The sequence below is a fragment of the Enhydra lutris genome, unplaced genomic scaffold (genome assembly GCF_002288905.1).
Source record: "Enhydra lutris kenyoni isolate GAN:26980312 unplaced genomic scaffold, ASM228890v2 scaffoldscaffold94, whole genome shotgun sequence".
NCBI lineage: Eukaryota > Metazoa > Chordata > Mammalia > Carnivora > Mustelidae > Enhydra > Enhydra lutris.
Genome location: NW_019154178.1, coordinates 4232865 through 4245825, shown reverse-complemented (window position 1 = coordinate 4245825; position 12961 = coordinate 4232865). Strand labels below are relative to the sequence as shown.

General features: G+C 48.0%; 3 protein-coding genes across 3 annotated transcripts in view; 1 reads left to right on the top strand and 2 right to left on the bottom strand.

The window, feature by feature from the left end:
- The window catches only part of LOC111138875 (olfactory receptor 10J3-like), a 145673-nt gene that overhangs the window by 53179 nt on the left and 79533 nt on the right, over positions 1-12961 (top strand).
- On the bottom strand, positions 2157-3113 carry LOC111138879 (olfactory receptor 10J1). Its single transcript, XM_022490818.1, has one exon. It carries the CDS (start codon positions 3084-3086, stop codon positions 2157-2159), a length of 930 nt encoding a protein of 309 aa, XP_022346526.1. The 5' UTR covers positions 3087-3113.
- On the bottom strand, positions 10584-11600 carry LOC111138876 (olfactory receptor 10J4). The gene has a single exon (XM_022490812.1). It carries the CDS (start codon positions 11598-11600, stop codon positions 10584-10586), a length of 1017 nt encoding a protein of 338 aa, XP_022346520.1.

The following is a 12961-nucleotide window of genomic DNA, read 5'->3' as shown; positions in this document are numbered from 1 at the left end:
CACACACACACACACACACACACACACACACACACACACACACACACACAACAAAAGCCTAGTGCCCAGGGAACACACATTTATTTCACCGAACTGCTGCATGCAGGGCTCTTGCCTCTGCGTGAGGAGATAGAACTTTATGTAGATCAGAAAAAAATATCCCAAGGCGTTGATGTTTGTCATTAAATATTAAGCACACTTTGTTCGTTTCTCTGTCATGTTGCATGGTGAGTTCCGCAGAAGCCCATCTGCCCTGCAAGACTGGGAGCTCCCTCCTTCGGGGCAGGTGCAGGGCTTCTGTTGATCTGTCCCATGTCTAGCACAATATGTGGCATAGAAAAATGACTCCATGAGTGGTGGTTGAATGACTGGCAAGCCTTCACCTGCATGGGGTGGCTTTTAATCATCCTCTTCCTTCCTTTGCCAGTTAATGACTTCTCCTAATTACTCAGAGCCACTGTAGATTCTAGAGAATCATACACAGACTTTGATTTTTGTCATTGCTTCTCTTGATTGTAAGAGAGGTATGGTAGTTCTGTTGTGGTCTGGAGAGCAGATACATGTGCTGTACGGGTTTCTGTCTGGTCTTTCAAAGGCTTTTCTGAGTGATGAATCAACCCTTGAGTTCTCGTGGAAGGTGTGTCCTGGGGCCACGGTGCCCCGTGTCTGAGATCTAGCCCACTCATTGACTCAACAGCAGGTCCTTGTTTTCCTTCCCTGGGTACTCACTGGAGCCTCAAACTCTAAATCTGTATGATACTCCTTGATCAGCTCTGCTCCGTGCTCTGATGGTAGGATTCAGCTTCATCACACGTACATAGTTATTTCTGTGTATTACCTCCAAATACTCTACTCACATCCCGTTTCCCCTAATTTTCTTGGCTTAGAGTCTAGAGATCCTTAAAACTTCTAACACGTCTCAGTGGAGCTGTGTAAGGACATGAAGGATGGCAACGATTCACGCAGATGCCTCCTATACTGAATCCTAGTTTTCCTGAATCTTGGGTGATTTCCATTGTTTTTTAAAGTTAAAGCTAATTTCTTAGTTTGGTGAATAAAGCCCTCAGAATCTGACCCTAGCCTCCACCTCTGGTCCTATCTCCCTCCACGTTCCCTCATTGTCCCTTGGTGTCAGGATGCTATTTTTTCACCTCCTGAACATTCCTCTTTCATACTTCTGAATACGTTCTTCCTTCTCTCTGGGGTTCCTTTCCTCCAACACATGGCTCACCAGGCGCTCCCCTACAAAGGTTCTAAAGTCAGTTCACATTACAGGTCCCCATCTCTGAGACTTTCCCAACATCTCCAACATGTGTTCTCCTTCCCCTCCTCCCCTCTTTCACTCCTCTTGCCATCTTTTGTATCATACAACCTATTCCCCCCAAAATTGGAAATATGCTTTTAAATGTTTATCTCTGCCACTGGAGTTTGAGCTTCCTGAAGTCAGGCAAGTGGGTTTTTTTTCCATCAGTCTTCTCCAGAATGCAGGACATGGCCCCTTCATTGCTACTACCCATTACATGGTGTCTGAATTAACAACAGCAGAATTGACCCAGGAGGATCTTTGAATGTGCCCTTAAGACTGACAAGATCTGGAATTGTGAGAATCTCTAATTAAACTGTCTATATAGTCAATCACCATCTTTAATAAGCAGTTTTGCAAGAAACCAAGATAAATTGAGCAGCCAAGGGAAGAAATATATTTTCCTTTGCTATCCCATTCATAGGCCCCTCTCCCTATCCACATGGTCACTTATTACTTGACGTATCATGTATGAACAGATTCTCATAGGGTCCAGTTTGAGAAATCCTCATGTTCTTAAGTAAGAAGGAATTGTAGGGAATAAGCATACCATGGGTTCTGCTTTTCCTCTCTGTTGCCTTCATAAGAAACCAAAAGGTCAATGAAAAGTCCTGGGCCCACACTATTTCCTGAACTTTCTTCAGGCAATTCCTGTCCTACTTTGTCTATTTACCCACAAAACCAGGGCTAATGCTTTGTCCAAGGGCTTTAAAGTTGTCTGACTCACAGTTGGATGCTGCTTCTGTCCTGCTTTCTTGTGGGGCAGGTGTCTGGGAGTCCAGGGCACATGGCTCTACTCCTAATCCTGCTGAGAGTAGATGCTAAGAGCCTCAGGAGAATGTTTCCCATCTTGTCAGGAAGGATTCTTGCCCATGGCCCGGAGCAGAGCATCCTTGACCTCCTTGTTCCTCAGGGTGTACACCACAGGGTTCAACAGGGGGGTGATGACCGTGTAGGTCACAGAGATCAGCTGATCTTGATCTCTGGTGTTCTCAGACTTGGGCTTGAGGTAGGCAATGGAGGCGCAGCCATAGTGGACAATGACCACCGTGAGGTGGGAGGCACAGGTGGCGAAGGCCTTCTTCCGGCCCTCAGCTGAGGCGATCTTGAGGATTCTGGAGATGATGAGGACATAGGAGATGAAGACCAGCCCCATGGGAACAACGAGCACCAGGACACTGATGATCACAGTCAGGATCTCATTGATGGTGGTGTCAATGCAGGAGAGCTTCATCACCGGTCGGATGTCGCAGAAGAACTGGGCTACCTTTGTGGCACAGAAGGGTAACCTGAACACAGATGTTACTTGCGTCGTGGCTACAACCAGCCCAATGCTGCAGGCGCCCCCCACCAGCTGGACACACTCTCTCTTGTTCATAATAACTGAGTATCTCAGGGGGTTGCAGATGGCCACATAGCGGTCATAGCCCATGGCTGTGAGCAGGAAGCAGTTAGTGATGCCAAAGGTTACGAAAAAGAACATCTGTGTGGCACAGCCTGCCCGTGAGATGGACTGGTTCATCCCCACAAGACTGGAGAGCATCCTTGGGAGAATGACCAAGGTGTACACAGTCTCTGAAGTAGACAGCATGCTCAGGAAGAAGTACATGGGTGTGTGGAGGTGACGGTCAGTTCGGATGATGGTCACAATGATGACGTTGCCTGCCAGGGTGAAGGCATACAGCACCAAGAACACAGCAAAAAGGGTGAGCCAGTGCTCGTGGAAGCTGGAAAACCCCTGGAAAATAAACTCCTTGATGAGAGTATGGTTCTCTCTCTCCATAGCGTGGCCACTAAATCTGAAATGTGGAAGAACAGAAGGTACATAATTTCAGCAAGGCTGTTGAAGCAAATTGATGGAACTTGGTTCTCAGCTGCAAACCTGGGGATACATTTCCCAGCGTATTAAAGTTTATCTCTGGGTTTATTTAAAATGCTTTTTCTCTATGGCCATCTATCACCATTTCCTATGCATCCCAGATTCCTTATTTATTTTTAGGTCATATTCCCACAGCATAACTACACACATTCCCACTTCACCCTACTTCTCTTCTTTGACATCTGGAATGCCCTTTCTCCTTTTCTCCTCTTATTTACATCTTTCCCTGTTTCTCAAGGGCCGATGCAGGCAGTCAGACCACCAGCCCCTCTTGTGCTGTGCTGTTCTCAGTGTACGTGGATGATCACCTCCCCGCTGGGACCACACTGTCCGTGCACAAATGTGAAATTTCACACCTTCCACATCTGCCTATTTCACCAGCTCTGGATTATGGATAAACTAGAGAATTGAAACAACTTAAGGATTGACTGGAGACTTTTTTTTTTCCCCTTTCCAAGATTGACTCATACCCTTGCTGATCCTTTAGGAAGTAGAAGGAAGGCCGATTCAGAAAGGGTCATCTTGTTTTCCAGGAGGAAAAGGCAGGTCTTCACCAACCACTGTCCTCTGCCCACTGCCTTCTGCATGATGGAAGACCACTGACAGTTTGCAGCACTGGCTCACATGACATGGTAAACTCTGTTTCAGCTTTGCCTTCCCCAACTAAAAGGCAAATTTATAACTGCTACAACTTAGTAGGCATATACCTTCTCTGCAGAGGTAAACAGTTGGCACAGAACAGAAGACACAGCAAACTCATGCCTCTCATCTAAAGATAAAGCAGACCCTGAATATGAAAAACAGAGTGAGACTAAAGATACATCATTGTGTTTAAGGATGGGGCTCCGTCCAATTTATGTAATATTTCACATTTTTTGTCCCGTTAGACAGTAAGTTCCTGTAGGGTACTTAAATTATATTCTGATTTGCTTATGCATATTCAGAAAGACTCTTTACATAAAGTAAATCACATCAGCGATGAAAGTTAGTAGGCATGGAGACCTCCTTCAAGTTTATAAAAATTTACTTAAAAGACGTTGGCTACCAGCTGTTAATCATTTACACTAAAAATGCTAACTAAGAGTAAAGCTGCAACGGAAGAAATCTCTGAAGAGAGAAAATCATTTGACACCGAAATATGTGGCTAAAGACACTGATCTTCTGTGAGGCATCTGGGCAGAAACTAGACCGTGGGGAGGCATATGACCCCTGAGTCACAGCTCCCGAGTGTTCTAATGATGGACACGGGAGCTGCCAACAACTAATGACACTTTGTGTCCTTCTGTCCACGTGACGGTCCCACCTGAGGAAGACTTGGCCTGTTCCAAATACCAAGTAGGGTTTCTCCTGAGAACCTCTGGGCCAGGGTGACTTCTGAGCTGGCTGACGTCCGTCTGTCGTGAGGCGGGAGGATGGTGCTCTGACCTGGCTGACACCCTCCACCCTTGGGAGCCTGTAATTCTTCCACAGAAATCAAGGGGAAGAAGACTGAGCACCACCTTACGAAGATGCTGACCAGAGCTGTTAAACCACAAAAAATTAAAGCCGGCCCATGGGCAGTAAGCTCCTTTTCATTTCCTCTTCTGAAGAGCACTCACATCTGTCTGCTTAGTGCTGAGTTGCAACAGGCGTGCCGGGCTGGAGGCGGCCCCGGTGGGCAGGTACGGGGAAGAGCCCGACGACTGAGAGCGAGGCCCATCCCAGGCGAGGCTGAGCAGGAAGCAGGCACATACACTGTAGCGGGAACGGCAGTAGCTGGGGTGTTGCAGACATCACTGATGGCGCCTCTGTGTGAAGTCTTCACGGCCACAGAGATACTCTCCCAGGAGCAGCCAGCTGGGCTCCAGGGGCTCATGCCCGGAAGATATTCCGAGAGCCCCAGGGCGGGGGTGCGGGGAGGATGCAGACAGGCCCCTGGGGGCCTCATTATGGGAGGGGCTCATTTATCCAGCCCCAGGGTTAGCCGTCTGGGAACTTGGGGCAAGTTTTCGCTTCAAGTAAAAACAGCATTAGACAAAACTGATTTATTTGGTTGAATTTTTCTTGTGAGACTCCGTAAGCACATCGTGGTTTTTCACAGATGGGCCTTGGAAATCCATAGTTGACAGACTCAGGACATTCAAGCTTGGAGTCCTGGAGTCCTATCAGTTTGTGTGTCAGGAAGCTTAGGTCCCTGCCCCTGCTCAGTTGAAGAATCTGGTTTTCTCTTTGGAATGAAGGTCGTCTGTCGGGCCATGGCTCTGCCGAGGGCAGTTCATGTTGCCTTTCTGCCCGCCACGCCCCCGCCCCCCGTTTTTGGAAGTGGCAGTCTGTCTGTTTAGATCCAAGGACCCTCTCTTGGGGTCAGGAAACAGACCGCTGATTACTCTTTCTCTTTGCCCAGAATGTACTCCTTTCTCCATGTGGCAAACTTTTAGTCTTTTGAGACCTGATGCCAAATTTACTTTCCCCGAAGACTTCCTATGAGCTAACTTACCCCTTGCTTATTAGCATGGTTTTCCTTCAGTGTGTGCTTGTCTGTGTTGATTCATTCTTCAAGTGCCAAGCACGGCCCAGCCCCAGGCTGGCTGCCGGGAACCGGGGAATGGAGGCCAGGCCGCTCCAGCCTTCGGGAACTCCTGTAGTTTGGGTGACATACAATGATAGAAAAATGCGGTGAATACTGTGTGGACGCGGAACCGGGAGGCGGTGGTCCTGGGTTAGACTCCGGCTGATCATGGAAAAAGTCCTGCAGCACAAGACCAGCTCAAGAGCTCTGGGAGTATTTACATTTTACCACTTCTAAGGGCCTCTCAGGTGCCTTAACATACTCCTCCTGCTCAGGGGTTTCAAAGCTCCTTGCTAACTGGCCCTCAAGGATGGCTAGCTTTTACCACCAGCACTCTGCCCCTTCCTCCTGCCTGTCCGCTGACTTTGCTTCCCTGTGGGATCGATGCAGCCGTGGTGGGAGGGGTGTTTAGGGTTGATGAGAAGAGGCGGGCAGATGAGCTAGGATGCCAATGGCACAGGTCAGGCCAGAGATCAATTGGGATTGATCTAGAAGGGTGGCAGTGGTCCAAGGAGGAGGGACAGATGGGAGAAACATTGGAAGTGATTCGGTAGGCCTTCTAAAGGAGAGTGTGGATCAAGGGAGAGGAGAGGACCAATCATTTCATAAGCTGCTGTCCTCAGGTTCATTCGTGCCAACTTCTGGACACGCAACAGAACAGATAAGTTGACCAAAATGACCACTGTGAATGGGCAGCCACTGGGTGTGATTGGTGGCTGTGGGATCCCAACAGGGAGGGAGGAAAGCTGAACAAAATAGCTCAATGCTTCATGATGCCTTTGCTTTGGGACAAACCTGGAAGAGTTTGGAAATGGGGCACTTGGGTACATGGTATAAAAATGTGGTACCTGGTGAAAAGAAGAGGTTGAGCTTCAGAGTCAAATAATACTTATTAAATATTTTAACAAATGTTTGCCTCTGTCCTTCAAATGACCTCTGAAGTCTGAGGTATCAGAAGTTATGAGGAATACACTCTACTGTCCATTGTAAACTCACTGGATGTTGGCGTGAGCCGGAAATGAGCATGTGGGGGTAACTGCAGAGAAAAAGATGGGGGACAGCCAGGAACACCTGCTGTAAGCAACCTCAGCTCTGCCGACCACGTTGTTTGGGGGCTAGATTCTGGAAGTTCTTACTATGGCTCCTTCATGGCATTTACATTAGTGTAGGATTAATTTAGTCTAGACCTACTAATGATGCATTAGAATTGTCATGGAGTCAACAGATGAATGCATAAAGAAGATGTGGTATATATACACACAATGGAATACTATGCAGCCATCAAAAGAAATGAAATCTTGCCATTTGCGATGACGTGGATGGAACTAGAGGGTATTATGCTTATCGAAATAAGTCAATTGGAGAAAGACAATTATCATATGATCTCCCTGATATGAGGAAGTGGAGATGCAATGAGGGGGCTTTGGGGGGTAGGAAAAGAATAAATGAAACAAGATGGGATCAGGAGGGAGACAAACCATAAGAGACTCTTAATCTCAAAAAAACAAACTGAGGGTTGCCAGGGGGAGGGCGGGTAGGAGAGGGTGGTTGGGTTATGGACATTGGGGAAGGTATGTGCTATGGTGAGTGCTGTGAAGTGTATAAACCTGGCGATTCACAGACCTGTACCCCTGGGGCTAATAATAAATTATATGTTTATAAAAAATTAAAAATATTAAAAAAAAAAAAAGAATTGTCATGGAGGTTTCAGAACCATGAGGAGGGCTCATCATAGTTTTAGCTGAGGTCAACGTTGCTCCTGAATGTCATATCTGGGCTGCTTAACAATATGACCATAGACTGGGTGATTAACCAGCAGACCGTTAGGTCTTACCGTTCTGGAGGCTGAGAATCCCAGGTCAAGGTGACAGAAGATTCAGTTCTGGTGAGGGCTTGCTCTCTGGATTGCAGATAGAGTGGTCTCTCTGTCTTCATATGGTAGAGACAGAGAACTCTCTGATGTCTCTTCTTAAGGGGCCCCAGTCCCATCATGACCCCACCTTCACGACCTTATCCAAACCTAATTCCCAAAGGTTCCATCTCCCAATACCATCACATTGGGGATGGGGCATCAACCTATGAATTGGGGGGGACCCGATTCAGTCCATAGCCATGACGTTATGCCTGTTCTCACACCCCGACCTTATCCTTCTCATCCACAGCTGGGGGCCCTAGTTTTGTACATTTGAAAACTCCTTTTTAATTTTTAAAATATTAATGGCTCTCTAGCTTTGTAATAGTCAAATAATAGCGTTGTACTGTTTGTATCTATGGATAGTTCTCTTTTTCAGAATTTGCTTTTTTCTACTTTATTTGGTAATTGGTGCTTTCAGACGGATCAGAGCACAGAAGTAGTTGCACATGTTTTTATTAGTGTGTATCCAGCCTCCACCTGAAGATCGCATCCCTGAATCCTGGGCCTCCGGGCAACCAGGAGAGAAGTGGGAATGACACCATACATGGTTGACAGGCCAGCAAGTGGACAGAGCACAGGAGAAGGGAATGTGGGGTAGGAACTGAGAGGGGAGGGAAGTGGTTTAATTAACACATGGCTGGTATAGCCAGGAAGTGATTCTTGTAAGACCCTGGGAGAATAGGTTTTGTGTGCTGAACTATGGGATCAGAGATGACTGGGCAAGGGAAGATGGTGGGGGGCGGCCCATTGCAAAGTCCCTTCCAGGAAGAGGGAGCTCATTCTGTGAATGAGAACTCAGTTGTCCAAGCTGGCTGTGTGTCGCTATTAGGTGACCTAGAAAGGAGTGCATGGTGGGGGTAGGCAGTAGAGAAGATGTTCACAGCTTAGTTGCTCCCATGAGCCAGGAAATGTTCTGCCCATAAGGTTTTCAGTCCTCCCAATAACCTTGGAAGGTTGATCTTGCTGGCCCCAGTGTGCAGATAGGAAAAGCAGGCCAGTGAAGTTAAGTCACTTTCCTAGAACACACGCTTATAACGACAGACCTAGGGTTGGGACGTGTGCCCCCAAGCACGTGTACTCCATCTACATGGGGGCTACGTGGCGGCCACACGTATGGCTCCCAAGCCCATACTTTATGTATAATATACTGCCTAAGTCTCTTCTGCGTCAGTCACGAGGGAGGAGAAGTGGATGGGTGCTGGGTTAGCAATCTGATGGGCATGCGCCCTATCACCCCGTCACCCTCCAGAGGTCTTTGGCCCACCTTATAGTCTTTGCATTTTTAGGGCTGTGCTGAGTGGGGGGAAGGATGCACCAAGGTTTTCAAGGGAAAAGTCTATTACAATATGCAATTTCCGAACTTCCTGACTGATTTCTAAGACCGAAGGATGTTCTGGCGGGATGTGAGCTGTGTGTAAATCCACTGTGTATGGAACTCCGTCAACAATTATTTTAAAGGAAAAGAGCTGGTTAAAATCATCAGCATGAGCCCATAATGCAACTACAGACTCTGGGGCCAGGGCACCTGTTCCAGGGTCCTGATTAGGGTCCGTGTGCTCTGACCTTGAGGAATTTACTTAAACTTTTCAGGCTTTAGGTTTCTCATCTGTAAAAGTAAGTTTAATAAAATACTTACCTCCTAGATTAATGGTGAGGACTAAATGAATAAAGTGTTTAAATTAATGCTGGCTGTCTAGAATGCATTCAATAAAGGTACAAAAGGACTGTCACAAGTGGGGACAAACAACCTGAAAGTCATCTCATCATAAAAGGAAAAGATAGAGGAGAGAGCTGTCTGCTGATGCCAGTTGTATTTTAGCTGCTCACAGCTGTCCTCTTTCTGTCCTTTTCTTACTTCTTTTCCTAACTACTGGGCAGCTGCTCTGGACCGGGCACTGTGCTGGGTGCAACAGCAGAGACATGATCCAAGCAATGGGTGCAGAGCCTGCACCCGCCCCATGTGGGAGACGAAGGGTGAATGCTCAGAACGCTCAGAAAATGGAGTGAGGGAAGCAGGCGGGGTGGGTCAGAGCTCAGTCAGGATGTCATCTGGGTCACAGGCTCCCTGCAGCCTGATATGACAGAAGACTCTAGGTTAGTCCCACCTTGAGGCAAGATGGGTGGCCTTTTGTGCCTCCTGGGTGGGAGGGAGGCCTCCTACCAGCCAGTGGTGATTGTTCAGAGTGGGGGTGGGGGAAGCTAGGAGCCGTGGGCACTCATGCATCCCCATTGGCCGCTGTGGGGGTGCCAGCCCATGGAGGGGACCTGGGTAGAGCAGCCGCAGAGTCTGTTAAATCACCCAGGTGTCTGGGGACGAGGGGGGATGGACATGAAAGATGGGGGCTCTTTTTCTGCAACCCTCAACATCTGAGAAGTGGTTTTTACTGTTTTTGCTTTACGCTTCTCAACCAGTTTGTCAACCGGCTACCAGAGCCTGTGTCTGGCATAGCTGTCTAGGGTCCACGCAGGTAGGAGTAGGCACACGGTAGATGAATGGAGTGGATTTTTCCTTTATTGTCATATGAAATACAGCCTAGAAAATGTTATGTGTAAATAATGGAGGACTTGTTATTTCAATGCTCCCGGTTTTCATGCTGAGGCCAAGTTCTGAGTCCATAAATTCCTCTGATGGGTACTATATCTTCTTCCATTCTCACTACTAGCTCACTGTTCCTTATGCCAAGGATAAGAGGAACAAGGTCTAACCTGGTAGTTCAGCTCTTGAATAGTCTTTTTCTTACTTGGTTTTCATCAAGGCTGGTAAGCCCTTCTGTTGGTTTAGGGCCTCCCTCTGTCTCTTAGTGATCTTTCCCTTCCTTGTTTTACCCTATCCCCCTCTTTCCTATTGCTGCCTGGACTGGGTACCTGGTGCCTCTTAGCTGACGAGCTCCCTCGCTGCGCCCTCTCAGCAAACTGTATTATGGAGGCTGACCAGCACCTAAGAGAAAGGCTTTTTACCTAAAGCTCTGAGCAAGACATCCTTGACCTCTTTGTTCCTCAGGCTGTATACAACAGGGTTCAGTAGGGGGGTGATGACTGTGTAGGTCATGGAGATGAGTCTGTCCTGCAGGGAATTTTGGGATTTGGGTTTTAGGTATATGAAGGAGGTGCAGCCATAGTGGACAATGACCACGGTGAGGTGGGAGGCACAGGTGGCAAAAGCTTTCTTCCGGCCCTCAGCAGAGGCCATCTTGAGGATGGTGGAGACAATCAGGACATAGGAGATGAAGATCAGCACCATGGGCAGAACAAGGACGCACAGACTGATGAACAAAGTGATAAATTCTTTGATGGTGGTGTCAGCACAAGCCAGCTTCATTAGGGGCCGAATGTCACAGAAGAAGTGGGAAATGACATTGGCATTACAGAAGGGCAGGCTGAACACAGAAGACACCTGGATGATGGCTGTGCTCAAGCCAAGGCTCCAGGATCCGCTTGCCAGCTGTATACAGGTCCTTTTGCCCATGATGACCGAGTACCGTAGGGGGTTGCAGATGGCCACATAGCGGTCGTAGCCCATGACCATGAGCAGGAAGCAGTTGTTGATGCCGAAGGTGAGATAGAAGAAGAGCTGAGTGGCACAGTCTGGAATGGAGATGGCTTGTTGGGGGCTCAGGAGACTGGACAGCATCCGGGGGATGATGGCCACGGTGTAACAGGTCTCAGACATGGACAGGATGCTCAGGAAGAAGTACATGGGTGTGTGAAGTTGACGGTTGAGGTGGATAACCATCAAGATGATGGCATTGCTGGCAAGGGTCAACAGGTACAAGACTAGAAAGACCACAAAGAGGATGAGTCTGTGCTGCCACCCAAAAATGGAAAAGCCTTCAAAGGTGAAGTCTGTGACCGCAGTAAAGTTGGGTCTTGGCATCAAGGGGAATCTGGGTCTGAAAGAGATGAAGCAGGAAGGTTGAACATCCAGGCTGGAAATGGGAGACTCCAGGCTCCTCATCAACCACGTGCAGGGACTCAAAACGGGTGTCGCTCCAGGATTCTGAATCTCTTTGTTCTCAGACACTGGCCAGCTTCTCCCGGTCTTCCCAAGTTCTCTGGGACCTGGCACTGGGGCAGATACAGGGGTGTGGGGACGAGAGTAAATATGTACAGAGAGTGGTAGCAGCAGCTCACGTGCTTGTCTGGAGCAGATGCAGAGCAGAGAAGGCTCTAGAGTGAGTGCACGGCACTGAACATCCACCTCAGCTCACTGCTTCAGTCCAGCAGTGACAGTACTTGCCAGAGCCAGTTGTGAAGGGACATGCATAAGGTAAGAATTCAAGCCAGGGACATATCGCCATTGGCGGCACGCTTCTGGGAGGAAGGAGGCCAGTCTCGCTCTGCTCACAGCACAGAGCACGGCCTTCTTCCTGCTTCCACTCAAAATCCGATGCCTAGAAGAGGCAGTGAGAGGAGACACTGCCTTCTCCCCTTGAGAGTCTTGTGGACCGGGGACATTCTGTAACCCAGAGCCTGCTCCTTGCTTCCTTCCTATGTTCCCCAAATACCACTGATTTTTTCAACATCTTTGTCGCCTTCTGTGTGAAGGGTCCTTTCTGCTCGTTTCCTAGTCTCTAAACACAGTAGAGCATCTGACACATCCTAAAGGTTTGAAGTAGCAATAGCTAGAAGAAAACAAAATATTTAAGTTTGTAGAAGTTTGTAGAAGTCTCTGGCTTTAACCTCAGTGTAAGTGCAGGGATGCTTTTCTTTGCTCATTTCATTTGTCTGCGTTTGTTCATCTATAAAATAGAATAATATATTCTCACAGTGTTACTATGGAGATCATATGAATTACTACGTGTGAAAAGCCCAGCGTAGTTCTTGGTATGTGAGAAGCAAACAGTACGTTAAATTCCTGCTCTTTCATGCAGACTCCCCTTCCCACTCTCTACTGGGTTCTCCTCGGCCAGACCCCCCAAACACATACACTGTTTCTCATGTTCGTGAATGGCTCTTGTCATCGATTCCTCGAATCTCTATTGACTTAGAAGCCCAGGCCCCACTTCCCACCTCCTGTCCGGTTCTAGATTCTGAAATCTGGATGGAGCTGGAGCTGGTCTGGGGTCCACACACCCCCGTGAACAAACCCCAGCTTCAATCACTTCACATGTGACCTTAGAAACATTGGTCTCTTCAGGCTTCAGGGCCTCCCTCTGTAAGGAGAAGACAGTACCAATCTCCACGACAGAGGGCTGATGGAAGAATTACGTGAGAAGATGGCTGGAAGGCATTTACCAGAGGGCCCAGTGTACAGTAGGCCATCAATAAATGGTCACCATTGGTAGAGATGAGCACAGATGCCAAAGTATGAATATT

Coding starts and splice junctions, on each gene's coding strand:
- LOC111138879 (XM_022490818.1), bottom strand. CDS start 3,086: ATGGAGAGAGAGAACCATACTCTCATCAAGGAGTTTATTTTCCAGGGG.
- LOC111138876 (XM_022490812.1), bottom strand. CDS start 11,600: ATGAGGAGCCTGGAGTCTCCCATTTCCAGCCTGGATGTTCAACCTTCC.